The sequence below is a fragment of the Neophocaena asiaeorientalis genome, unplaced genomic scaffold (genome assembly GCF_003031525.2).
Source record: "Neophocaena asiaeorientalis asiaeorientalis breed wild unplaced genomic scaffold, Neophocaena_asiaeorientalis_V1.1 scaffold479, whole genome shotgun sequence".
NCBI classification, from domain to species: Eukaryota; Metazoa; Chordata; class Mammalia; order Artiodactyla; family Phocoenidae; genus Neophocaena; species Neophocaena asiaeorientalis.
Window position 1 is genome coordinate 2,776,697 of NW_020173774.1, and position 26,114 is coordinate 2,802,810.

The 26,114-nt window shown below is 37.9% G+C and overlaps 1 protein-coding gene across 4 annotated transcripts in view; it reads right to left on the minus strand.

Annotated features, from left to right (window-relative positions):
• The window catches only part of SIK3 (SIK family kinase 3), a 243,942-nt gene that overhangs the window by 80,171 nt on the left and 137,657 nt on the right, over positions 1-26,114 (minus strand). For all 4 annotated transcript variants that reach the window (XM_024751743.1, XM_024751744.1, XM_024751742.1 and 1 more), the window contains exon 3: positions 22,679-22,742. In XM_024751743.1, coding sequence (XP_024607511.1) covers positions 22,679-22,742 — 64 coding nt within the window. The remainder of the gene's footprint in view (positions 1-22,678; positions 22,743-26,114) is intronic.

A 26,114-nucleotide genomic window follows, 5' to 3' on the forward strand; every position in this document is an offset into this window, starting at 1 on the left:
TAACGTAGAACTATTTCTACTTTTTTCCTATGCCTTCTTACTCATACAAAAGAGCTTTGCATGTGACGGATGCTTAATAATTACAGATTAACTCAGGGAATATCCACCAGAGGAAAGACTATATACATATTTTTTTACTCTTCATCTTGCCACTAACAAAGTTTGTAAACTAAGCATGGTTTATGTTAAGGCTTTATAAAAAACAAACATGCTATTCTTTTGATACAAAGTCTGTTTACATTAATGTATAAAGGAGGATTTGTTTTCTTATAGTTTCTTAAAAAAATACTTCTAAACTAAGTATAAGCCCAGGTAGCCTATGAAATAGGATCCCGTATATTCTTAAAGGCCTTTCAACAATGTTATTCAGACTTCTCAGATATAGTGCAAATGTTTCTCGTGCTACACCAGTATACTAGCAAAGGTGGGTTAGCTAATTTTGTAATACAGAGATTCTTCCTTGATTCCTAGTATAATCTGCAGGTTCCAAATCCAGCTCATTCTTTCTCTGAAGCTTTCCCTAACCTGCTCATCTACTCTAGAAGAACTGGTCCATAATTTGTATCTAATGGCATTTAGCATATACACCTCTGTAACATCAGTGAACAACTGTATTACAGTTGTTTCTTAACATGTTTCTTAACATGTTTCTTAACATCCCTCTCTAGACCAGGGATTCTTAGTCCATGGATGGGTTTCCACCCACGAATCCTGTAAGGTAAAGGAAAATGTGGATAGTGTGCTTCCATTTGTGTAGTAAGGAAGAGGGAATACAAATATGTATGTGGCTGTATGTATGTATATTTAATTTATATATTCTAAAGGAAGTAATATTAAGTGAGAAACTTCTTAAAATGATTACTTATAAGGGAATAGAAAAGGGGTGGAAGCTAGAATTTCCTGAATGTACCCTTTTCTTATAGTTTTAGTCCTGAAAACATGTAATGTCTTAAATAACTTACACAATTCAGAATTGAGTCAAAGAGAAGAAAAATTTCTAAAAATTGAAAGCAAATTGGAAAAAAACAAAAGAACGTAACTCTGAGTTAAGTTGTGACATAACCAGAAAATAATTTTTTTAAGTGACAATTGAACACAGTATTTTGCCTATGCATCTTTAATGGGCTATGTCCTGAGGACAAAAAGAACCAGCAGTCTCTTTAATATTTGTAATAATATTGGTATTACTTTGAGTCAGTCTTGCCCTCACTCTCATGTAATTACATTAAAGTCATTTGAAACCACAAATTTTCAGCATAAGAGAAATGAGACATAAATACATAATATCTAGGAAGTAGAAACACTGAAATCTTAAATTTCAATTGGAATGTTAAAATACAAACTTGTATTTTACTTTTCTCTCTATAAAAACCACACATTTGCTACCTCTGTGCCCTAAACAGGCCTCTAAGCAATGACAACCCAGTAGTAATATAAGCATCCCTAGGGGACAGGCTGAAGGAACCAGAGCTCCCAGGAGAAATGTTTGATTCCAGGTCTGAGACAGGAAGTGTTCAAGATAAGCCTGGAACATCTTACCTAAAAGCAAGGAAGCTATTAAAGACTAATGGGATCAGGGACTTCCCTGGTAGCACAGTGGTTAAGAATCCACCTGCCAATGCAGGGGACACGGTTCGAGCCCTGGTCCAGGAAGATCCCACGTGCCTCTGCGCAACCAAGCCCATGCGCCACAACTACTGAGCCTGCGGTCTAGAGCCTGCGAGCCACAACTACTGAGCCCGCACACCTAAAGCCCATGCTCCAACAACAAGAGAAGCCACCGCAATGAGAAGGCTGCGCACCACAACGAAGAGTAGCCCCCGATTGCCCCAACTAGAGAAAGCCCACGTGCAGCAACAAAGACCCAAGGCAGCCAAAAATAAATTAATTAATTTTTAAAAAAAGAAAGAAAGAGGGCTTCCCTGGTAGCGCAGTGGTTGAGAGTCCTCCTGCTGATGCAGGGGACACGGGTTCGTGCCCCGGTCCGGGAAGATCCCACGTGCTGCGGAGTGGCTGGGCCTGTGAGCCAAAAAAAAAAAAAAAAAAGAAAGAAAGCTATGTGCAAACACATAGCTTAAAAAAAAAAAGACTATTGGGATCATGTCAAAAGAACACAGGAGTCAACTTAAAGAGGCTTCCACTAGCTAAGTGGAGTAATTTGAGCATCAAAAGAGTAATAACTCAATGGACTGAAACACTTCAAACATGTTAAAATCTGTAAGTTCATAATGATATTACAAAATAAACAAATACAATCAACTTCATTGGTCACCACTGGTGATTGCTAGGGTACCAGTTCATTACTCTGAAATTTAATACATAATGAAAAAGAATCACGCATTTATTTTGCCTTTATTGTAGCTTCTAAATAGTTTATACGCAAAGTTCTTTACAGAAGAATTAGAGCTAATAAATGCAGAAAGAATGAGAGAATTAAAAAATCACCATTTTGCAACTTCTAATGAAGTAATGTATTTATCAGGCAACTAAGTAAGAGTGGCTAAAACATTTGATCAAAAGTGGATGAGAAACTTTATAAAAACTTTATGAAACTTTATACATCACTAAAAGTGGTGAAATCGGACATTATACAAATCCTGAAATGATGCAACAGTTAAACTATGATGTATTCCTCTCCCCGACCCCACCAAGGTGACCCTTATTTAACCAAACCACTTTACAATAGAAATAGTGAGCCAGAGACAACATGCTGAATGATGCAATAAGGATCCAAATCTAGAATGTGGGAAATTTTACAAGATGATCCAGTTTCTTCAACAAATAAATGGCATAGAAAAAAAAAAAAAAAAAAAAAAAAGTGTGTGATGGCAGGAGAGAGAAGGGGTTGTTATAAAGCATAAAAAATTTAAGATACTTATCAACTCTGGATGCCTGGACTTCGTTGCATCATGATATGAATAAACTATAAATAGATGTTCTGAGACAATTGGAGAAAGCTACAAAACATGGCCTGCCTATTAGTTAATTTTGTTGGGTTTAAGAATGGTATAATAGACTTTAGTTGATTATGAAGGATTAGCTGATACTGGATTTACTCTCCCACTTTAACCAACTATAAAACTTGGACTGTTTGCAGACATTGGGCAATAACCAACAAAAGGTTATGATTCTTCAGAGAAAGAAAGCACAAGAGTTGAGCCCCATATTCACCCCAAACCACAACCTATGAAAACAGATCAGAGTTAGGGGCTGGTAAGGCAGTTAGAATTTGGGTGGTAGGAGAGCAGAGAAGGAGAGAGAAGCAGAGGAGGAACATCAAAAGTTACAAAAGAAATTCTGATGAGGTCTTGGCCAACTCTCAAATTGTATATGAGCAAAAGCAAGACTATAAAAGGCCTAGCATTAAAAAGTTGCTGAGAGGATGAAAGCTAAAGAGAAAATTTTACAGATTATACAGTACACAGGGGATGCTGGCGTTCAGATACAGCTTACAAGGCAAGACCTTGGTGAATATTCTACCTATTCAGTGAAGAGCCCAGAGGACAACACCCTGGGAGTAAGGGCTGTGCCATGGGAGTAAGGGCAAAACTAAAACAGAACCAACATGACAATGCCTAAAACTAACAAGCCTCAGCATGATCAAGTTGATCCATCATAATTCAACCTCCTGCCAGCACAAACTCAACATTGTAGAAGATAACATAATCCAGAGTCTTTATAACGTGTCACTCTTAATACCCAGTATACAATAAAAAAATTACTAGACATGGGAAGAAGTAGGAAAAATGACCAATAATCAAGAGTTTAACGTCAACAGAAGCAGAACCAAAGATGACTTGGATATTGGAGTTGGCAGGCAAGGACTTCAAAAATGACTGTGATTAATACGTTAAAGAAAACACAGGGAAAGATGTACAAAAAGGATAAGATGGAACATGTCAAAGGAGAACCAGTCTCTAAAATATATATAATTTATAGGAATTCCTCTGGTGGTGCAGTGGTTAAGAATCTGCCTGCCAATGCAGGGAACACGGGTTCGAGCCCTGGTCCGGGAAGATGCCACATGCCACGGAGCAACTAAGCCCGTGTACCACAACTACTGAGCCTGCGCTCTAAAGGCCGAGAGCCACAACTACCGAGCCCGCGTGCCACAACTACTGAAGTCCATGCGGCTAGAGCCCGTGCTCCACAACAAGAGAGCCACCGCGATGAGAAGCCTGTGCACCGCAACGAAGAGTAGCCCCCACTTGCCGCAACTAGAGAAAGCCCGTGCGCAGCAACGAAGACACAACACAGCCAAAAATAAATAAATAAATAAAATAAATTTTTAAAAAGTAAAAAATATATAATTTACAAACATATTCTAAAATGGCAAAACACCCGAAATTGAGAACTTATTGGATAGGTTCAACAGCTGGCACAGCAAAAGACAGGATTAGTGACCTTGAAATAAATATTATTGTTAAGTTTTTAAAAATCCTTATATGCAAGAGAAAATATTAAGTATTTATATGTGAAATGATATGATTTCTTGATTTGCTTTAAAATACTTTTAACCAAAGAAAAGTTGGGGGAAAGGATGAAACAAAACCAGAAAAATATTGATAATTATCAAAACTAGGAGATGAGTACATCAGAGTTTATTACACTATTCTCTTTCCTCTTACATATATTTGAAAATGCCTATAAAAAGAAGTTTTTAAAAATGGAATCTATCATTTGCACACCTATTTTCGTAACAGCATTATGTGCAATAGCCAAAAGGTAGAAACAACCCCTGTATCTATCCATCCACAGATGGATTAAAAAAGTGTAGTATGTACATACAATGGAATATTACTCAGCTTTAAAAAAGAGGGAAATTCTGACACGTGCAACAACATGGATGAACCTTGAGGACTTTATGTTAAGTAAAATAAGCCAGTTGCAACAGGACAAATACTGTATGATTTCACTTATATGAGGTACCTAGAGTAGTCAAACTGAGAGAAAGAACATAGATCGGTAGTTGTCAAGGGATGCAAGAAAGGTAAATGGGGAGTTGTTATTTAGTGGGTACAGAGTTTCAGTTTTGCAAGATGAAACGTGTTCTGTAGATGGATGGTGGTGATAATGCGAAATAATTAACACCACTGAACTATATACTTAAAAACAGTTACAACAGTAAATTTTATGTTATGTGTATTTTGCCACAGTTATTTTAAATCAACAAAATCTCTCTCTCTCTCTCTCTCTCTCTCACTCTCCCAGACCCTACCCCACATGCACACACACACAGACACCAGCCCAGAAAATACCTTCAGGATATCAAAGTTTGAAGGCACACTGAAATAAAATGAACTGATTCCAAAAAATGAGCTAAAAATATTTTGAAATATTATGACTAAAATATCTTTATTTTTCTAGAAGTTTCACTTTCTCAGAAAAGACTTCATTTTCCAAAGACTTCATATTCATTAAAAAAAAAAAAAAACAGTTCAGAAAACCCTCAGAAAAAATATTAATACAGGAGCCAGGTAAAAATATTCCTTTTGCTCATTCTCTGAGGCATTTATTTTTACATCATGATAGAACCAACAGGATGGTCAGACAGCAACCATGAATAGATATCTGGCAGTAAAGTGAAGTCATCAAACTGTAAGTTTCCAAGCACTAAGCACAGGTGGCTTCCTCATATACCTTGGGCAGGTTACAAACATAAATGCTAAAGTCATGTCTGATATTGAGAAAATAAAACCAAAAAATGAAGAATAATGAATGGGAAATTAATTAGGGAAGGAGACGGAAGTAAAGTGTTTTAATTGAGGATGACTGAATGAGCTTCAGTGATACAGTTATTTGCTTCTGTCAGTAAAGCCTTAGAAAACAGCTAGTTCTTGTAGCCAAAGGGAGTAAATAATTTAGTGAGAAAACAGTATTTTAGTTATAAAAATATACAGAATGTTGTGAGGATTAAATAAGAAAAGCATGTTACAACAACAACAAAAGCACCACCCAAAACACAGTACTGTGTTCAAATAAACAAATGTGATAGTGTTCTCAAACATTCAGGAAGTTGAAAGATAACATACATAACACTTAACACAATATCTGGTACAGGATAGTTATACTGTTTAGTCTTTCCCATTCTCTGCTCTGTAATTGAGTCTGAGGGTCCCATAGCATAAGTAAACGGCTTTGTGAGAAGTTCTGGGTTCCATACATGTTGACACTTTTAGGAAATGTCCTTTTTAAGGCACTGAGAATGTCCATAATAAATCATACACACTTCAACACAGTACTGTTAAGTTAATAATTTATTTTAAATGCTCATGAGTTCTGCCTGGTATTCAGGAAACTTTTCTTGATAAAGTGCTGGATTTATAACTTCATAGTCTCAAACAGGAAGTTTGGGGATATATATCTAAAGAAATCATACTGTGGAAGTTTTAAATTATGAGTTTAGTGGTTTACAGAACTAACCAGCTTCTGAATTCTGTTTATAAAATTAAACAGACCGGGCTTCCCTGGTGGCACAGTGGTTGAGAGTCCGCCTGCCGATGCAGGGGCCACGGGTTCGTGCCCCGGTCCGGGAAGATCCCACATGCCGCGGAGGGGCTGGGCCCGTGAGCCATGGCCGCTGAACCTGCGCGTCCGGAGCCTGTGCTCCACAACAGAAGAGGCCACAACAGTGAGAGGCCCGCGTACCACAAAAAAAAAAAAAAATTAAACAGACCGGGCTTCCCTGGTGGCACAGTGGTTGAGAGTCCGCCTGCCGATGCAGGGGCCACGGGTTCGTGCCCCGGTCCGGGAAGATCCCACATGCCGCGGAGGGGCTGGGCCCGTGAGCCATGGCCGCTGAACCTGCGCGTCCGGAGCCTGTGCTCCACAACAGAAGAGGCCACAACAGTGAGAGGCCCGCGTACCAAAAAAAAAAAAAAAAAAATTAAACAGACCCACACCGTCATGGCTGCCCCTTTATAATACAGTGTCAAATGGTCACTTCAATAAATCAATTGAATGAGTAATAAATGCTCATTCAATAATCATTTATTGAAGCCTATTACATTGCTTAGAATTCATAATCTTTAATGTCTTCCTCTGCAGTTATCCAGAAAACAAAAAGATGTTTTCCTCCCATGTCAAAAACTCATTTAACTAAAATATGTTACGGAATAACATGAAAATTCCACACTTGACTTCGTTATACTTCACTGTGATACAATGAAATAAATATACTGAGTGCCTACTATATGTTAGACACTGCATTAAATAGTGAAGATACAGATGAATAAGATTCAAATGTCACAATCTGCAGTCTAGTGGCATTCTTTCATTCAGTTTAGTCTTTCATTCAACTGATCAATAAATATTTAATGAGCATGTATTCTCTGTGGGCACTTTTCTAAGTACTAGAGATTTATTAGCAAGGCTCAAAAGTTACAAAGTCCTTACTCTTAAGAGGCTTATATTTTAGTGAGGTGAGACAATAAGCAAACAAACAAACAAATAAATAAATGTCAGTTGGTGATAAGGACCAAGAAGAAAAATAAAGCAAGGAAGGAAATACAGAGTAGTGGGCCAATAGGGAGAGTGAGATTTCAGACAGCATGGCAGGCAAAGACCTCTCTAATAAGGTAACATTTGATAAGAGACCTGAAGGAAATGGAAGAGAGAGCCATGTGGATATCTGGGGAAAGAGTATTTCAGGAAGAAGAAATGGAATATGTCAAGGCCTTAAAGTGGGAACATATCCAGAGTTTAATAAACAAGAAAGAGATACTGGACTTCCCTGGTGGCGCAGTGGTTGAGAGTCCGCCTGCCGATGCAGGACACGCAGGTTCGTGCCTTGGTCCAGGAAGATCCCACATGCCGCGGAGCGTCACAATATGAAACGGGGGAGAGTACTAGGTGCTAAGGTCAGAGAGGTAGCTGGAAACCAGGTAACATAGAGGTTTACAGACTATGCATTTATTCCAAACAGATGAGAAAGCCAATAGAAGCAAAAAGCAGAATGGGAAGATTCCACTTTCATTTTAAAAGAATCACTCACTGCAATAGAGGAATCAAGGCAAACTCAGGGAGCCTGGTTAAAGGCTATTGCCGTAACCCTAGCAAGAGATACCTATGACTTCGGTCAGATTGGTATTGGTGGAGGTGGTGGTAAATGACCAGGTTCAGTATATATTCTGATGGTAGAGTCACCCAGATTTACTGACAGATCTGGCCCGAGGTATGAAAGGAAAACAGAAATTAAGTATGACTCTATAGAAGTTTTTGGTGTGAGCAACTGGATGCACAGAGTTGCCACTATTGAGACAGGGGAGACTGGTGAAAAGAAAAAGTTGGTGAATGGAAATCAAGAGTTCAGTTTACATATGTTAAGACTGCGACATCCATTAGACATCCAAGGGGAGATGTCAAGTAAACAGCTGGGTATATAAACCTAGAGTTCAGAGGACAGGTCAGACAGGAGAGTTAAAATTTGGAAGCCATGGGACTTCCCTGGTGGTCCAGTGGGTAAGAATCCGTACTCCCAATGCAGGGGGCCTGGGTTTGATCCCTGGTTGGGGAACTAGATCCCGCATGCGTGCCGCAATTAAGAGTTAGCACGTTGCGGGCTTCCCTGGTGGTGCGGTGGTTGAGAGTCCGCCCGCCGATGTAGGGGACATGGGTTTGTGCCCCAGTCCGGGAAGATCCCACATGCCACAGAGCGGCTGGGCCCGTGAGCCATGGCCGCTGAGCCTGCGCATCCGGAGTCTGTGCTCCGCAACGGGAGAGGCCACAACAGTGAGAGGTCCGTGTACCGCAAAAAAAAAAATAATAATAATAATAAAATAAAATAAAAATAAAGAGTTAGCATGTTCCAACTAAGAAGTCCGCATGATGCAACTAAAAAAAAAGATCCCACATGCCACAACTAAAGATCCCATGTGCCACAACTAAGACCTGGCACAGACTAAACAAACAAATAAATAAAATATTTTTTTAAATAAATAAATAAAATTTGGAGGCCAGAAGTTTCATGGGCCATAAAAATCAATTAGGGAGTAGATGTGCATAGAAGAAAAGAGGTCCAAGGACTGCACCAAGCAGCACTCCAAAATTTAGATGTCAGGAAGATGAGGAGGATCTGGCAAAAGAACCACCAGAAGAAAAAGTGATCAGTCAAGGGACTATTGTCTAAATTACTCAGTCTAGTGCCAGTAAATGACACAGAAATACAAAAGAAAAAAACTCCACTGCAAATAGTGCTATAGTAGAGGTATGCTCAAAGGAAAAAGGAAAAAGGCAATAACTCTCGAGCACAATCAGGGCAGAGTTCACAGAAAGCATAACATTTGAGAAGGGTCATGAACGCTGAGTAGCAATTAAAGCAAAGAAGGATAGCTGGGCTTTTGTATCTTGTGTTCTGACACGTCCTATGGATAATCAGCCTTCCAACCAATTCCTCTGAGGACAATCTCTTTATAGACCTTGTGAAGAAAAAAAGGACAGTATTCTACAAGAGATCAGGAAGTAATGTAAACTCGTGTGAGTCCCCACTAGCTTCAGACTACCATGGGACATGCTAGGGTACCTGGTAAACCCCTTTCTGCCTCTCTTGCCTTCACAACCTCTAGCTAGCAAGGCTTTGAGCCTTCTACATTCATTTCCTACCAAAATTACTATTTTTACTGATGACAACACAACTGGGCATGGGTTTTTTTGTCTTTCATTCCAAATCAAGTCAGCTGCCTCTGGCAACAAAGATGCTAGTTTTAAGGCCAGCCCAGCCTTGGATTACATTATGTTTCCCCCTGGGGAAGAGATGCAGGATATAGGGGCTCAGGCAAGAAAGCCAAAGACTCCCACTGTTCCTACCACAAGTTCAAAAGATTTTCATGAATTAAGCTTCTCAATTTGATGTTTGCTACTTCTACTGGTTCATTTTCAGAGCCCTGAATGGGTGTTTCTAACAATTTTGTCTAGTTTTATATTTGTTCTTTGGAGAGAAGATATTCTTAACTCTGTTACCTTCACTTTTTTAAAAAATATTTATTTTATTATTTATTTGGTTGTGCTGGGCCTTAGTTGCAGCAGGCGGGCTCCATGGTTGCAGCTTGCTGGCTCCTTAGTTGTGGCACGTGTGCTCCTTAATTGCAGCCGACAGGCTCCTTAGTTGTGGCTCACCAGCTCCTTAGTTGCGACAGGCAGGCTCCTTAGTTGTGGCATGCAAACTTTTAGTTGCGGCATGTATGTGGGATCTAGTTCCCTGACCAGGGATGGAACTCGGGCCCCCTGCATTGGGAGCGTGGAGTCTTAACCACTGTGCCACCAGGGAAGTCCCACCATCACTTTTATTTATCTTATTTTCAATTGCTACGTCTGTGACATACTTTAGAATTCATTTATTATATTATATAACATTTATGCACTCATACCTCACCCCATTACATTCTGATTTCTATTCTTATTACACTAGTGAAACAGCTCTCTTTAAGAATACTGAGAACATCTTTGTCTCAAAGCCAGAAGTTACCTTGCATTCCTTATCATATTTGACTTTTCTACAGCATTTAATACTGCTCCTTTTTGAAATTCCTATTTTCCTTGGTTTTTATAACACCACAGTCTTATTTCATCGACAGTGGCTTTTCATATTTTATGGCCTCATTTTCAACTTAAATACAAATACTGATGGTAAGAAGGGCTTCATCCTTAAACCTATTCTTTCATCTTTAAACATACTGATGACCAACTACCATCTATCTGCTGATGGAAACAATATCCCTAGGCTCTATCTTATCCCTGATTTCCAGATTTCTATATCCAATTACTTGATGGACAACTTTCACCTAACTGGTGCCTCAAACTAAATATGTCTAAAACAACACACTTCATCTGATCTTTTTTTTTTTTAATTTATTTTATTTATTTATTTTTGGCTGTGTTGGGTCTTCGTTATGGTGCACAGGCTTCTCATTGCAGTGGCTTCTCTTGTTACAGAGCACGGGCTCTAGGTACGTGGGCTTCAGTAGTTATGGCACGCAAGCTCAGTAGTCGTGGCTCGTGGGCTCTAGAGCACAGGCTCAGTAGTTGTGGCACACAGGCTTTGTTGCTCCGTGGCATGTGGGATCCTCCCGGACTAGGGCTCGAACCCGTGTCCCCTGCATTGGCAGGTGGATTCCTAACCCCTGGGCCACCAGGGAAGTCCCATCTGATCTGTTTTTAACCCTGGTATTCTTTATCTCAATAAATGACACTACTACTGTCAAAAACAGGATCAGAAATCTAAAAATCATCTTACGACCCTCTTACGCATTTTCTCCTTTACCGAGCACTGTACTTCCCAATAGTTTAGTAACCTTTGACAAGCTTAATTAATCTAAAATGTCAGGAATACTGCCTACTTCTTTTACATAAACAGTGATAAAATAAAAAGGCTTGAGGAGAAAAGATGAAGTTGTTATTATATAAGTAGAGGAAATGCTACTAATTTATACATACTAGCTCTGCAAACAAGCTATTGCCTATGCCTAAATCTCACAGTAATAATACCCATCTAAGAAAATCTGTCTCACCCTCTTTTTAAATGGGGACTTATAACAAGAGGGTAAAAAAGACTTCATGTTAAGATTGTTTTGCTGCTATGTCTATGACCTATTTTCAAAACAGAAATTTGGTTTATAGTTATAATCAAAGATCCTCCTAGAAATACTTTATTGAAGTCATTCTAGATGGAAGAACAGATTCTTCAATCTGGTAAATGGGAAAGAACATATACTCAGGTAATCCTCAGCTCTGTTACTGATTAGTTACAGGACTTTGGCAAATTATTTAGTGTTCCTGAACTCCAGTTTGTCTGTAAGATGATGGCAAAAATATCTATGTTACAAGATTATTGTGAAGTTAAAATGAAAACGATGAAGTCACTACCTTACTTCAATACGTCATCATTCCTGAGTATTACTGTACAGTCTCCTATCTGGTCTTAGAATTGGTCCATCCCAATTCTTCCTTATATGGCAATGATTCAAGATAAAATTCAATTCTTTTACATGGTTGGTTCATTCATTCATTCACTTACTCTTTCAGTAGTTACTGATCATTTCCCTCAGTAATACTTGAGTCCAACAGTATGAACTGGAGAGCAAGAGGAGGCATGGAGTTGAATGGTGAGCAAAAACAGACATGGCCCCTAAACTTGTGGAGTTTGGTGCCTGGTGGGAGAGAGAATCCACTACATAATTACAGAAAGAAATGTAAAACCGAATTGATATCAGTACTGCCAAGAAAGGATACAGTACAGTGAGAGGGTGTGATAGGGGATTTGGCCAAGTCAGAGAAGTCTTACAAAGCTCTTTACTATGGAGCCTTTCCTATCAAACCAGCCTTATTTGTGGCCATTTTCTCATATGTAGCCTATATTAAAACCATACTAAACAACTTAATGAATATGAAATATGCCACGTTCTCTCTCCTCTTGAAATCTTTTGAACATGCTACAGCATTTCTGAAATACCCTGCTCCCCCAGTTAATTCCAGAAAGTATCCAAAGATACAGTTCTTACACTACTTCTTTAAAGCCTTCACCACCCATGACATTAATATTAATCACCTGATTATGTTGGGGTATGCCAATTCCTCTACCTGCTAACTGATAACCTTTGTAAATCATTAATATTTTACGGGGAGATATTCTGAGATTATGCCAAAATCCTGTCCCCATCTGTATTAGTTCCCTTAGGGTGCTGAAACAAATTACCATAAAATAGGTAGCTTAAAACAACTGTAGTTTATTCACTCACAGCTTTGGAAGCAAGAAATCCAAAATCAAGTTATCAGCAGGGACTCACTCTACCTGGAGGTTCTAGGGAAGAATCTTTTCTACACCTCTTCTAGCTTCTGGTCACTGTCAGTTTTCCTTGACTTGTGGCTGCATCACTCCAATCTGCTTTCTTCTTTTTCAAGATTGTTTTGGCTATTCTGGGTCCTTTGTAATTCTACATAAATTTGGAATAAGGATATCAATTTCTACAAAAATGTCAGCTTAGATTCTGATGGGGACTGCGTTGAATCCATACATCAATTTGAACAGCACTGTCATCTTAACAATGTTAACTTTTATAATCAATGAACATGGGATGTTTTTCCAATCATTTAGATGGTCTTAAATATCTTTCATCATTGTTTTATACTTTTTTGTACTTTTCAGAGGATAAGATTTGTACTTCTTTTGTTAAATGTATTCGTAAGGGGCTTCCCTGGTGGCGCAGTGGTTGAGAGTCCGCCTGCCGATGCAGGGGACACGGATTCGTGCCCTGGTCCAGGAAGATCCCACGTGCCACGGAGCGGCTGGGCCCGTGAGCCATGGCCGCTGAGACTGCGCATCCGGAGCCTGTGCTCCACAACGGGGGAGGCCACAGCAGTGAGAGGCCAGAAAAAAAAAAAGAAAAAAGAAAAAATGTATTCATAAGAATGTTATTCTTATTAATGCTATTGTAAACTGAACCATTTTCTTTCTTTCATTCTCAGATTGTTCACTGTAAGGATATAGGAATACAACTGAACATACTACTCTTGCATCCTGCAACCCTGCTAAACTCTTATATAGTTCTTCCAGTTTTTTAGTGGATTTGTTAGGATTTTCCATATACAAGATCACGCTATCTGTGAATAAACTGTTTTACTTTTTCCTTTTCTAACCTAGTGCCTTTTATATCTCTTTCTTGCCTAATTGCTGTGGCTAGAACCTCTAGTACGATGTTTAAATAGAAGTGGAGAGAGATGAAATCTTTGTCTTCTTCCTGATCTGTGGGGGAAAACATCTAGTCATTCACCATTAAGTGTGATGTTAGTTGTGAGTTTTCAGACATCCTTTATCAGATTAAAGAAGTTCCCTTCTATTTCTAGTTTGTTGAATATTTTTATCATGAAAGAGTGTTGGATTCTATCAAGCACTGTTTCTTCATATATTGAGATGATCATGTTATCTTTTAATTTTAAATGTATTGGACTATATATAGTTGATTTACAATGCTGTGTTAGTTTCACATGTATAGCAAAGTGATTCAGTTATACATATACATATATTCATTCTTTTTTAGATTCTTTTCTCATATAGATTATCACAGAATATTGAGTAGAGGTCCCTGTGCTATACGGCTGGTCCTTATTAGTTATCTATCTTATATGTAGTATTGTGTGTACGTTCATCCCAAGCTCCTAATTTATCCCTCCACCCACGTTTCCCCTTTGGTAACCATAAGTTTGTTTTTGATATCTCTAAGTCTGTTTTGGTTTTGTAAATAAGTTCATTTGTATCATTTTTTTAAAATTAGATGATACATATGAGTGATATCATATATTTGTCTTTCTCTGTCTGAGTTACTTCATTTAGTTACTTCATACTAACATTTAGTATGCAGCACCCTTGTTGCTGCAAATGGCATTATTTCATTCTTTTTTATGGCTGAGTAATATTCCATAGTAAATATGTACCACATCTTCTTTATCCATTTCTCTGTTGACGGACATTTAGGTTGCTTCCATGTCTTGGCTATTGTGAACAGTGCTGCAATAAACACTGGGGTGCATGTATCCTTTCAGATTACAGTTTTCTCTGGATATATGCCCAGGAGTGGGACTGCTGGGTCATATAGTAGTTCTATTTTTAGATTTTTAAGGAACCTCCATACTGTTCTCCATAGTGGTTGTACCAATTTGTACCAATTTACATTCCCACCAGCAGTGTAGGAGGGTTCCTCTTTCTCCACAGCCCCTCCAGCATTTATTGTTTGTAGACTTTTTGATGATGGCCATTCTGACCAGTGCAAGGTGATACCTCACTGTAGTTTTGATTTGCATTTCTCTGATAATCAGTGATGTTAAGCATCTTTTCATGTGTTTTTTGGCCATCTGTAAGTCTTCTTTGGAGAAACGTCTTTTCAGGTCTTCTGCCCATTTTTTGATTGGGTTGTTTGTTTTTTTGACTTAGAGCTGCATGAGCTGTTTGTATATTTTGGAGATTAATCCACTGTCAGTTGCTTCATTTGCAAACATTTTCTCACATTCTGTAGGTTGTCTTTTTGTTTGTTAATGGTTTCCTTTGCTGTGCAGAAGCTAAGTTTAACTAGGTCCCATTTGTTTACTTTTGTTTTTATTTTCATTACTCTAGGAGGTGGATCAAAAAAGATACTGCTGTGATTCATGTCAAAGAGTGTTCTGCCTATGTTTTCCCCTAAGAGTTTTATAGTGTCTGACCTTATATTTAGGTCTTTGTTCCATTTTGAGTTTATTTTGGTGTATGGTGTTAGAGAATGTTCTAATTTCATCCTTTTACATGTAGCTGTCCAGTTTTCCCAGGCCCACTTCTTTTCTCCATTGTACATGCTTGCCTGTTTTATCATAGATTAATTGACCATAGGTGCATGGGAGATACGTTATCTTGTATTTTCTTTTATTGATATGATGTATTACATTCATGAATTTTGATATGGTGAACCAACCTTGCATTTCTTGCATGTGGATAAATTCTACTTGATCACAGTGTATAATTCTTTTTATATGTTGCTGGATTTCATTTGTAAGTATTTTGTTGAATATTTTTGCATCCATAGTCATAAGAGAAACTGGTCTGCAGTGTTGGTTTTTTTTTTTTGTTTTTTTTTCTTGTGGTACAAGGGCCTCTCACTGTTGTGGCCTCTCCTGTTGCGGAGCACAGGTTCCAGACATGCAGGCCTGATCAGCAGCCATGGCTCACAGGCCCAGCCGCTCTGCGGCATGTGGGATCTTCCCGGACTGGGGCACGAACCCGTGTCCCCTGCATCGGCAGGCAGACTCTCAACCACTGAACCACCAGGGAAGCCCCTGTAGTGTTTTTTTTCTTTTCCTTGTGAAGTCCTTGTCTGGTATTGGTATCAAGTATATGTCAAAGTATATATATATGTATGTGTATATATCAAGTACTCCCTCTTCTACTTTTAGAAGAGTTTGTGAACATTTGCTGTTAACTCTTTTCTAAATATTTGGTAGAGTTCAGCAATGATGCCCTCCAGACTTGGACTTTCTTTACGGGTGGTCTTTTGATTCCTGCTTCTATCTCTTCACTTGATGTAGGTCTATTCAGATTGTCTATTTCTTCTTGAGTCAGTTTCAGTAGTTTGTGTCTTTCTAGGAATTTTTCCATTTTATCTAGGTTAAACAATTTGTTGGTGCACAATTGTTCAAGTATTCCTTTATAAGAACTGTTATTAATTTAGGGTCAGTAGTAGTATCTCTTCTTTTACTTCTGATTCTAGTGTTTGAGTGTTTCTTTTTTTCTTGGCCAATCTAACTAAAGATTTGTCAATTTTGTTGATCATTTCAAAGAACTAGCTTTTGGTTTCATTGATTTCCTCTATTTTTTTCTATTTCATTAAATTCTGCTATAATTATTATTCCCTTCCTTCAGCTTGATCTTAGGTTTGGTTTGCTCTTACTCTTCCACTGTCATAAGGTAGAAGACTAGGTAATTGATCTTTCTTATTATAGGCATTCTACAGTTATAAACTTCCCTCTAAGCACTCCTTTAGTTGCATCCCACAGGTTTTGATATGTTGTCTTTATTTTCATCCATCTCAAAGTACTTTCTGAATTTGCCTTTAACTTCTTTTTTGACCCACTGCTTACTTTAAAATACACTGCTTAATTTTAATTTGTGAGTTCCCCAAAGTTTTCCTGCTATTCATTTCTAATTTTACTCCACTGTGGTTGTAAAACATTTTGTATTACTGCTAAAACTGAATAAGTTTAAATTTTATGCAGGTTTGTTTTATGGCCTAGTATATGGTCTATCTTTGAGAATGTCCTGTGTTTACTTGATAAGCATATATATAGTATTGTTGTTAGGTGGAGTGTTCTATAGATGTCAGTTAGGTATAGTTGGTTTACAGTATTGGTCAAGTCTTATTTTTCCTGTTGATCTTCTGTCTACTTTTTCTATCCATTATTGCAAGTAGAGTATTGAAGCTTCCAACTATTGTCATTGTCTATTTCTCCCTTCATTTCTGTCAGTTTTTATTTTACGCATTTTAGTGCTCTGTTATTAGATACACGTTTATAACTGTTATAGTTTCCTAATGTATTACCTTCTTATCATTATAGAATGTCCCTCTTTATCTCTAATAGTAGAAATAAAGCTATTGTGTCTTAAAGTCTATTTTGTCTGATATCAACATAGCCATTTGAGCTTTCTCGTCATTGCTGTTTGCATGATATATAATTTTCCATCCTTTTACTTTCAGTCTATTTGTATCTTTGAATTTAAAGTATGTTTCTTGTAGACAGCATACACTGGACCATGTGTTTTTATTCAGTCTAACAATCATTGCCTTTGCATTAAATTATCCCACCCATTTACACTTAATATGAGTACTGATAATAGCCGGATTTATACCTGCTGTTTTACTTATTGTTTTCCATATATTTTATATCTTTTTTTGTTTTCTATACCGCCATTACTGCTTTCTTCTGCATTAAGTGAATATTTTTTAATGAAGCATTTCAACTTCTTTAATGATTTTTTACATTATAATTTTCTGAGGGTTTTTTTTAAAGTGACTGCTCTAGTGTTTAGCATGTATATTTTATCTTATCCAAATGAGCTTCTGATTTATACCAGGTGATTATATAGAAGGGTGTCTGCTTTATAGCATCATTTCTTTTACCCCCTTTTTTAGTGTTTTTGCAATAAAATTACATCAATTAATGTTACAAATCCAACAATACATTGCTATAATTATTTGTGCCATGTGTAATGACTTCCTTAGGCTAATGCAGTTTTTCTCACACACATATCCTTTGTACTGTTACTGACAAATATATTACACATATATTACATTATAGCCTTAACAATGTATTTTATATTCAATTTATTTTTAAACAGGTTAAAAGAAAAAAGGAGAAAGTATGCATTTCTTATGACTTTTATAATTACATAATGACACTTATTGGTGCCCTTTGTTTATTGTGTGAACTCAAATTACCATCTGAGGTCACCTGCTTTTACCTTGAAGAACTTCTTTTAGTATTTCTTGTAAGGTGTATCTGTCAGAAACAAATTTGCTCAGTATATATATTTTTCTTTATTTTTTGGCTGCGTTGGGTTTTCATTGCTGGGAGCGGGCTTTCTTTAGCTGCAGTGAGCGGGGTCTACTCTTCATTGCACTGCTTGGGCTTCTCATTGTGATGGCTTCTCTTGTTGCAGAGCACGGGCTCTAGGCACGCGGGCTTCAGTAGTTTTCGCATGTGGGCTCAGTAGTTGTGGCTCACGGGCTCCAGAGCGCAGGCTCAGTAGTTGTGGCACACGGGCTTAGTTGCTCTGCGGTATGTGGGATCTTCCCAGATCAGGGCTCAAACCCGTGTCCCCTGCATTGGCAGGCAGATTCTTAACCACTGTGCCACCAGTGAAGTCCCTCCCTCAGTTTCTGATTATCTGAGAAAGTCTATTTCACCTCCGTTTTTGAAATATACGTTCACTGGTATAGGATTTTGATTAATAGGTTTTTTTTTTCCTTTCAAGGCTTTAAAAATGTTATCCTATTGCCTTCTGGCCTCCGTTGTTTCTGCTGAAAAGTCTGCTATCTAAACCTACAGAACTCCCTTTAAGTGACGCATCATTTTTCTCTTGATGCTTTCAATATTTTGTCTTTCACTATTCTTACTATGATGTATCTGTTTGTGGATCTCTTTGTGTTTAATCCTGATTGGATTTTATTGAGCTTCCTGGATATGTAAGTTACTGTTTTTCAATAAATTTGTGAAGTTTACAGTCATTATTTCCTTGCATATTTTTTCTGCTCCTTTCTCTCTTCTGGTACGCCCATTATAAATATGTTGGAGCATGTGATTGTATCCCACATTTCTCTGAGGCTCTATTCATTGTTCTTAATTCGTTTTTCTCTCTGTTCTTCAACTTGCATAAAATGCCTATCTACAAATTCACTTCTTGTTCTACAGTTCAAATCAGTTAAGCCTCTCTGATGAAGTTTTTAATTTTAGTTATTTTACTTTTCAATTCCGTAATTTCTTTTGATTCCATTTTTTAAAATTTCCATCTCTTTATTGATATTCTCTATTTGATGTGACCCTATAATCATATTTTCTTTTACGACTTCAATTGTGAGTTCCTTTATGTCTGTGAACATGTCCATAATGGCTACTTTAAAGTCTTTTTTTGATAAATGTGGCCTCTCTGACAGGCAGTTTCTGTGGCCTGCTTTTTTTTTGTGGCCTGGGTCATACTTTCCTGTTTCTTTATATGTTTCATAGTTTGCTGTTGTTGGAAACCAGACATTTTAGATAACATGTTGTACCACGTCTAGGTACTGGTACACCTCTACCCTTCTGGAGCATGTTCTTGTTATTTGCTTGTTTATTTGTTTAGTGACTGGCTGGATTGTTTTAGTGAAGTTTATTCCCCCATACACAGTGATCAGCTTCTAATGTTGTTCCTCAGGGGAGGCACAGCCTTGGTATATCCACCATTACCCTCAGATCACTGGATCACCATGGTTTGGGCAAGGCTCTCTTCCTGTCTTTTCTTAACCAAGTCCAGCTGTTAAAATCCAAAAACTGTGGCTGGTGGCTCTTTTTTTATTTTTTTAATATTTATTTACTTGGCGGCATCGGGTCTTAGTTGAGGCACGGGGCTTCTCTCTAGTTGTGGCCGTGGGCTCTAGAGTGCGCAGGCTTAGCTGCCCCACAGTATGTGGGAGCTTAGTTCCCCAACCAGGGATCAAACCTGCATCCCCTGCATTGGAAGGTGGCTTCTTAACCACTGGACTACCAGGGAAGTCCCTGGTTGTTCTATTATTTTCAACAATGCCCTGGAGCATAAACTGGTCTATAAACAATCCAATCAAATTCTGGTTCCTTTGAAGGAACAGTTTCTGAGATCAGAGTTTGATTTTTCTTCCGACCTTAGGAAGGCTCTTGTGATGTTTTACTCCCTGTTTTTTACCTGCAAACTAGCTGGCCTATACTTTAGCCTGCTCGGATCTCCTCTGAAATGCCTGCAACCACAACCTCCACAGTTCTTGTGTGTGCCTTCAGGCTTGAACTTCTTCACTCTCCATTGCAAATGAAGTCAGTTCCCTTGGGAAGAAATTAGGAGCTATATGTGTTATGGTCTTTTTCTCCCTCTGGGCAAATATCTGAGCCAGGACTCTGAAGCTAGGCTGGGGACAATGGAAAAGTTTTCCTTGAGTAACACTCCCTCTCTAGGAGCTGAGCTCAGTGCAGAGAAAGGGGACACAATCTCAATTCTCCCAGCTTGACTCTCTTGGGATGACCCACCAATTTATAACCCAAGGCAAGAGTGATCTGGGTCCCAGTATTCTCAGCATGCCACACCCAAACTCCACAAGTCAGGGCTGGGTGGAAGAAGGAGTCCCCACTGTTCAACTGCTCTCACCCAGGACTTAGCAACAGCAATAGGTAGCTGGGGCAGGATAAGAAATGCTGACGTCCAGTTCCTCCGGGAAGAAAGCCATTAGTCTAGGTGAAAGGAGGGGACCAGAGGGCAGGCCTGTGTTCTTGGCTACAGTAATCGTGAGTGTAATCTCCACCTTGCTGAGCTGGCTAGGGGGAAGAAGGAAGCAGTACTGGCTTAAAAACCACAGACACTTTTATTTCTTACTAAATTTTCACAGATATTCTTGAATAAATGTTTCTTCAGTTGCTGTTCACCCTTAGAACCATTTCCAGAGACTTAAAATGGCTGGATTTTAGGGGTTTTTAAAATCACTTTCACCAGTTTCACTGGGGAGCAGGGCAGCAGAGCTCCTCATGCTATCCTGCCAGAAGTTGATCACCAAGGCTGCCCACTCTCACCACTCTTATTCAACATAGTTTTGGAAGTTTTAGCCACAGCAATCAGAGAAGAAAAGGAAATAAAAGGAATCCAAATCGGAAAAGAACAAGTAAAGCTGTCACTGTTTGCAGATAACATGATACTATACACAGAGAATCCTAAAGATGCTACCAGAAAACTACTAGACCTAATCAATGAATTTGGTAAAGTAGCAGGACACAAAATTAATGCACAGAAATCTCTGGCACTCCTATATACTAATGATGAAAAATCTGAAAATGATCACCCATTTGTCATCTAACATGGAGGTGAAGGAAGCAAAGTGCCGGGGCTGTATATGTGCTATCTCATTTTATCTTCACAACTGTAAGGCAGATATGACAGTTCTGACTTTTATAGACCATGAAACTGAGTTCCAAAATCCCAGTAAAAAAGCAAATAGTGGCAACAATCTGATTCAAAACCAGGTATAACTGCCTCCAAAGCTCATGTTCTTGATTAAGCCCGTCCCTTCATCTCTGATACAGATACTTTTAAAAATGAGACCTCATGAGACAGTTATATCCCTGTGCAGGCACAATGATTTCTTTAGGTGATACATCAATTTCTTCCTCCTTCAGATCTTTTATAATAATACCATGAGAAGTACTACTCTGTTTCCTCATGCCTTGAGCTACATTCCCACAAAGAATCTATCTTTTATCTTTTCTGTACTTTTGAAATCTGTTTTCCTAAAGAGCAAAATAGGTATGATGTGCACTGTGTTTGGTTCTTTGATTATTATGAACATTAAGATGACAAGGTCTCTTTACTCCCAAGATTACCATTATGCATAAGCACAGATGCAAAGCCAAGCAAAAATGTCATTAAGAAGTGATACCTCCTTTAAAAAAGACTTGCACTTATTTTGAAGATTCTTGGATACAAAATTGTCAGATTTATGGGGAAAGTTTAACATACCAAAATATTCATAGTCACAACTCACAGTCACTAATGAGAAGATTCCACTTTAAAAGTGATATCATGCTTTTTAATATATTTTAAATAACGAAGTGCCAATATTTTGAAAATTAAAAAAATTCTTACCATCCAGATTTAAACTAAAACAAAATCTAAAAAAATAAACTAAATAAACCTAAAATATATAAGAAGAAACCTTTCTCTATATTCACATGCCAAAAAAGAAATAAAATTTAAAAATAAAAAGACATGTCAATCTAGATTTGAAAGTTTAGTCATTATCTCTATTTGGCTCCATTTATCATTGCTACCAAAAATAAAAAAAAAAAATGGGGGGGCCCAGTTTTTACCACCTCAAAAAGTCATATTTCCTGGTAACAAATTCTCCTGCTTAATTCTGATGTTGTGCTAACCTAAGTGTTAGAGGAAAAAAAGAATAGCTACTGAAGACAAAACGTCCTAAATTACAAGAATCATTAAGGGAACTGTGAACACATGGTAAGGAATAGAGTTACATGTTATATTTAAATAAATGTTAAAGAATGCATTAGGGTGAGACTGTTTGCTCCGAGTGGCTATTTCACACACAACAGAGGCCCACCACACTTGTAAGCGTTCTGTCACACTTGGTCACCCCAATTAGAATCTGGCAATAGGAAAGACCCACAAAAGTCAGAGAAATGTTTGTTTTTGAAGATCTTTAATCTCAACCATCAACACCTTGCTGAAATAAACAAAACACCTTTGCTAAGGAAACAAAGATGGTGAAGACTTAAAGAGATGAATCAAAAATAATTAAAATTACTTTGTTGATAGAAAATGACAGCACTGAAGGACAGCATCAAGTCACAGCTGCTCAAGTGACAAAGGCATCGAACGGCTATTTTAAGTTTGCCGTGGTGTGCTCAATAGCTGTTTGAAGAATGCAGTAAATGTACTTACCAAATATTTCCCCTCCACTAGCATATTCTGTCACCAGATAAATCATCCGTTCTGTCTCCATAACCTGGTGCAAAGGCAGGAAAGTGACAGTGATACAAATGACAGGCTGATATCACAGGAAGAGAAACTAATGAATCTTCTTTTGTCATTTGAAGTATTAATAACCATTACTGCCTAAAGGAAACTTAAAACATCAGGGGACTGGGAGGGTGACAGACATAAACGTTATTAAGAAGAAAGGGGGAAAACAGGTATTCCTCCAAGTTCTTAAAAGTAGGAAATATTTACTACTTGAGAGAGTCCTTTTGTCATCCCAGGAGGCCTCTGCAATCTTTTAAGCTCCACAAAACTGAGAAGCAAAGAAGCTGCCAAGAACCAAAAAGTTCACATTCGACAGTGATCACTTGAAGTTCAAAAATGTCCCCCGCAAAACCCAACCAAAACAAAACTTAGGGAGAATAACAGGATCACTTAAGAAATGCACAAATATCACATATGGCTGTGCTGTTTTTAAATGGAAATGACAACTTTCCTGTCCACCATCCTTTTATTCAAAACTGGGAACGATAATATAAATATTCAACACTTCAATAATATAAACGACTTACTTGTATTTTTATCTTAGTCTCTATTTTGCCACTGTTTACAAAATTAGTTGTAGTGTGTTGTCAGTTCCTTCTTCCTTTTTACCTTTTTCATTAAATATTTATTAAAGTAATATATGATTATATATGTTCATTATAAACATTTTAAATACCCAGTATATAAACAAAAGACCAAAGGTTTTCCTCTTTCCAACCCCCTCCATTTTATTCCTCAGTGGAAACACTGTTTATAGCTTATTCTATAACATTTTAGAGCAGTGCTGTCCAATAGAAACATTGTGAGTCTCATATATAATTTTAACTTTTCTAGTAGCTACATTAAAAAAGAAAAAGTTAATTCTAATAATATATTTTATTATCATTAATATTATTTCAAAAACTTTTAATTGTAAACAGCTCCAATTTTTATATTTACATTAATATTAAGTGAAAGTAAAAATCCAGTTCCTCATTCACTCTAGCCACATGTTAATACACAATAACCACATGTGGCTATCATAGTAGGCAATACAGTTTTACACTGGCACTATGCTTCAAGGTTAATTATTTTATCAAATCATTCCCTAGTCACTTTATTTTTGACATCTCTATACATTAATACCAAAACAGTATCATACATTACCTTATAATAATAGATCTATTTCTTCTTTTCAATAGTTTCATAGTACTCCATTGTATGTATGCACATTCTTTTAATTTTTCAATCTAATAACTGTGTCACTTTTTTCACTTTAATTTAAAAACTCTCTATAGACTGGTGATACTAGCCCACTGTTACATGTATTGCTTCCAAGTTCTTTATATGTTGACTCATATAACAAAAAGTAAGTACACTAAACATATGCAGTTGTTTAGGGAAAAAAAGAAAAGAAAAAAAAATGTCATAATGTATCTCTCCTTTGTACCAGGCCTTTTATTGACTGTAAATTTTTTAAATTTTATTGAAGTACAGTTGATTTACAGTGTTGTTTTTAATTTCAGATTTTTTTAAAAAGAACTTTTCAGGAGTTCTAAAATTTTCCTATATAGTTATCTATATTTGGCTCACTCTATAAACCCGAACAGACTAAAGCTTTAACAAATGACGTGAAAACTGCCTTGACAATTCAACAGCCACTCTTCACCTTGGCAGTTCAGAATCTCCCATTAACAATATTAGCTGCCAGAGAGCAAAATTAAAGCTTAAGAAAGGGCAATGTTCAAAGCCAGGGCTGAAAGTATATAAACCTTATAGGCTAATGAAATCTTGGGTAAGAAAGGTAAATTTGCAGATTTCGGTTATAAGGTTAGTACCTATAAGTTAACCTCTTGAGAAAGATCAGCCTAATAAGCTCTACAACTATTTAAAGATGATTTACTTTAAAAAGTGAGGTCAAGGGCTTCCCTGGTGGCGCAGTGGTTGAGAGTCCACCTGCTGATGCAGGGGACAAGGGTTCGTGCCCAGGTCCAGGAAGATCCCACATGCCGCGGAGCGGCTGGGCCCGTGAGCCATGGCTGCTGAGCCTGCGCATCCGGAGCCTTTGCTCCGCAACAGGAGAGGCCACAGAGGTGAGAGGCCCGCGTACCGCAAGAAAAAAAAAAGTGAGGTCAAGAAGTTTACTCAACCTGTCAGGATAGGAAGGAAGCAGAGGTTAGACACCTCTGAGTTTGCAGATACAGGTCTTCAGGCAACCCCAGAAACCTTTCATGGGTTTCCATCTGGGGTACAGTGGAGGTGTGGTTCAACATAATTTAGTGTGATGGATTTCAACAAGCTGATCTAATTCATTTCATTATGTGAGCAGCTGATGCCAGAGACGAGCCCTAACACTGTAGCCTTAACCGTATACATTAATATCAAGACATGCTTCCTTTCCCATGAAAGCAACAGACTATGAAAGCTTCCCCTTTGGGCCTTGGTCAATGTACTCTTCACACTCTTACACATGATCCCGGATCTGGGCCAGTAACCACTTACTGCTGACTAACAGCAGCAAATGAATTGAGGGGGTGGCCACATCCTGCAGAACCAGGTGATGGCTGATCTGGTAGAAAGCAGTGAGCAGGGCTGGCCCTATGTACAGGCAGAGCTCATGGCTGCCAACATGCTGCAATTTGAGAAGCACCTCAAAGCTCTACCTCTCCCAAAATACCTCCTCTACCAGTCTGCGAAGGCAAGGTCCTCCCCTATGTGGCTTAAAATTCCAGCCATTAGATTTACTGCTTTTGCAGTAAGGCTAGGGAATGACTTTTGATGAAGGCATGAAATATGCATGCTTCTTGGAAGATAAGAAAACTAGAACAGAAATCTCTTCCATTACACAGAATCAATCTCTTGGTTATCAAAGTAATCAAATGCTATCTTAGAAAACTAAGTCTAGTACCCTGTTAGAATAGAAAGGAGGTAGGCTCTGACTCATACAAGAAGCCATACTTAAAATATCCTTTGCCATCATAACATGATCATAATTCATAACATGATCATAACATGTTCATTCATAACATGTTATGAACATAATTCATAACATGATCATAATTCATAACATGATCACAGAAATTAGTATTTAATATTGTAAAAATTAATATTACTTTCACCCCTCAAAATTCTGTTCCTTTTGGGTTTCCCATTCTGCTTTAAGATTCTGATCTAAATAAGTAAGTTCTCATCATCTTGTAAATAACCTTTTTGTGTAACTCTAAGAATGGCATCCAAGTTTTAAAGAACAAATTATAAAGGCCTACTTAGGTAAGTTAGACCTTACCAGTAAATACCCAAGGGAAACAGAAGTACTGAGTTGGGGGATAATAGGGTAGGATAAATAGTAGGATGAATATATGAACACAGAAACAAA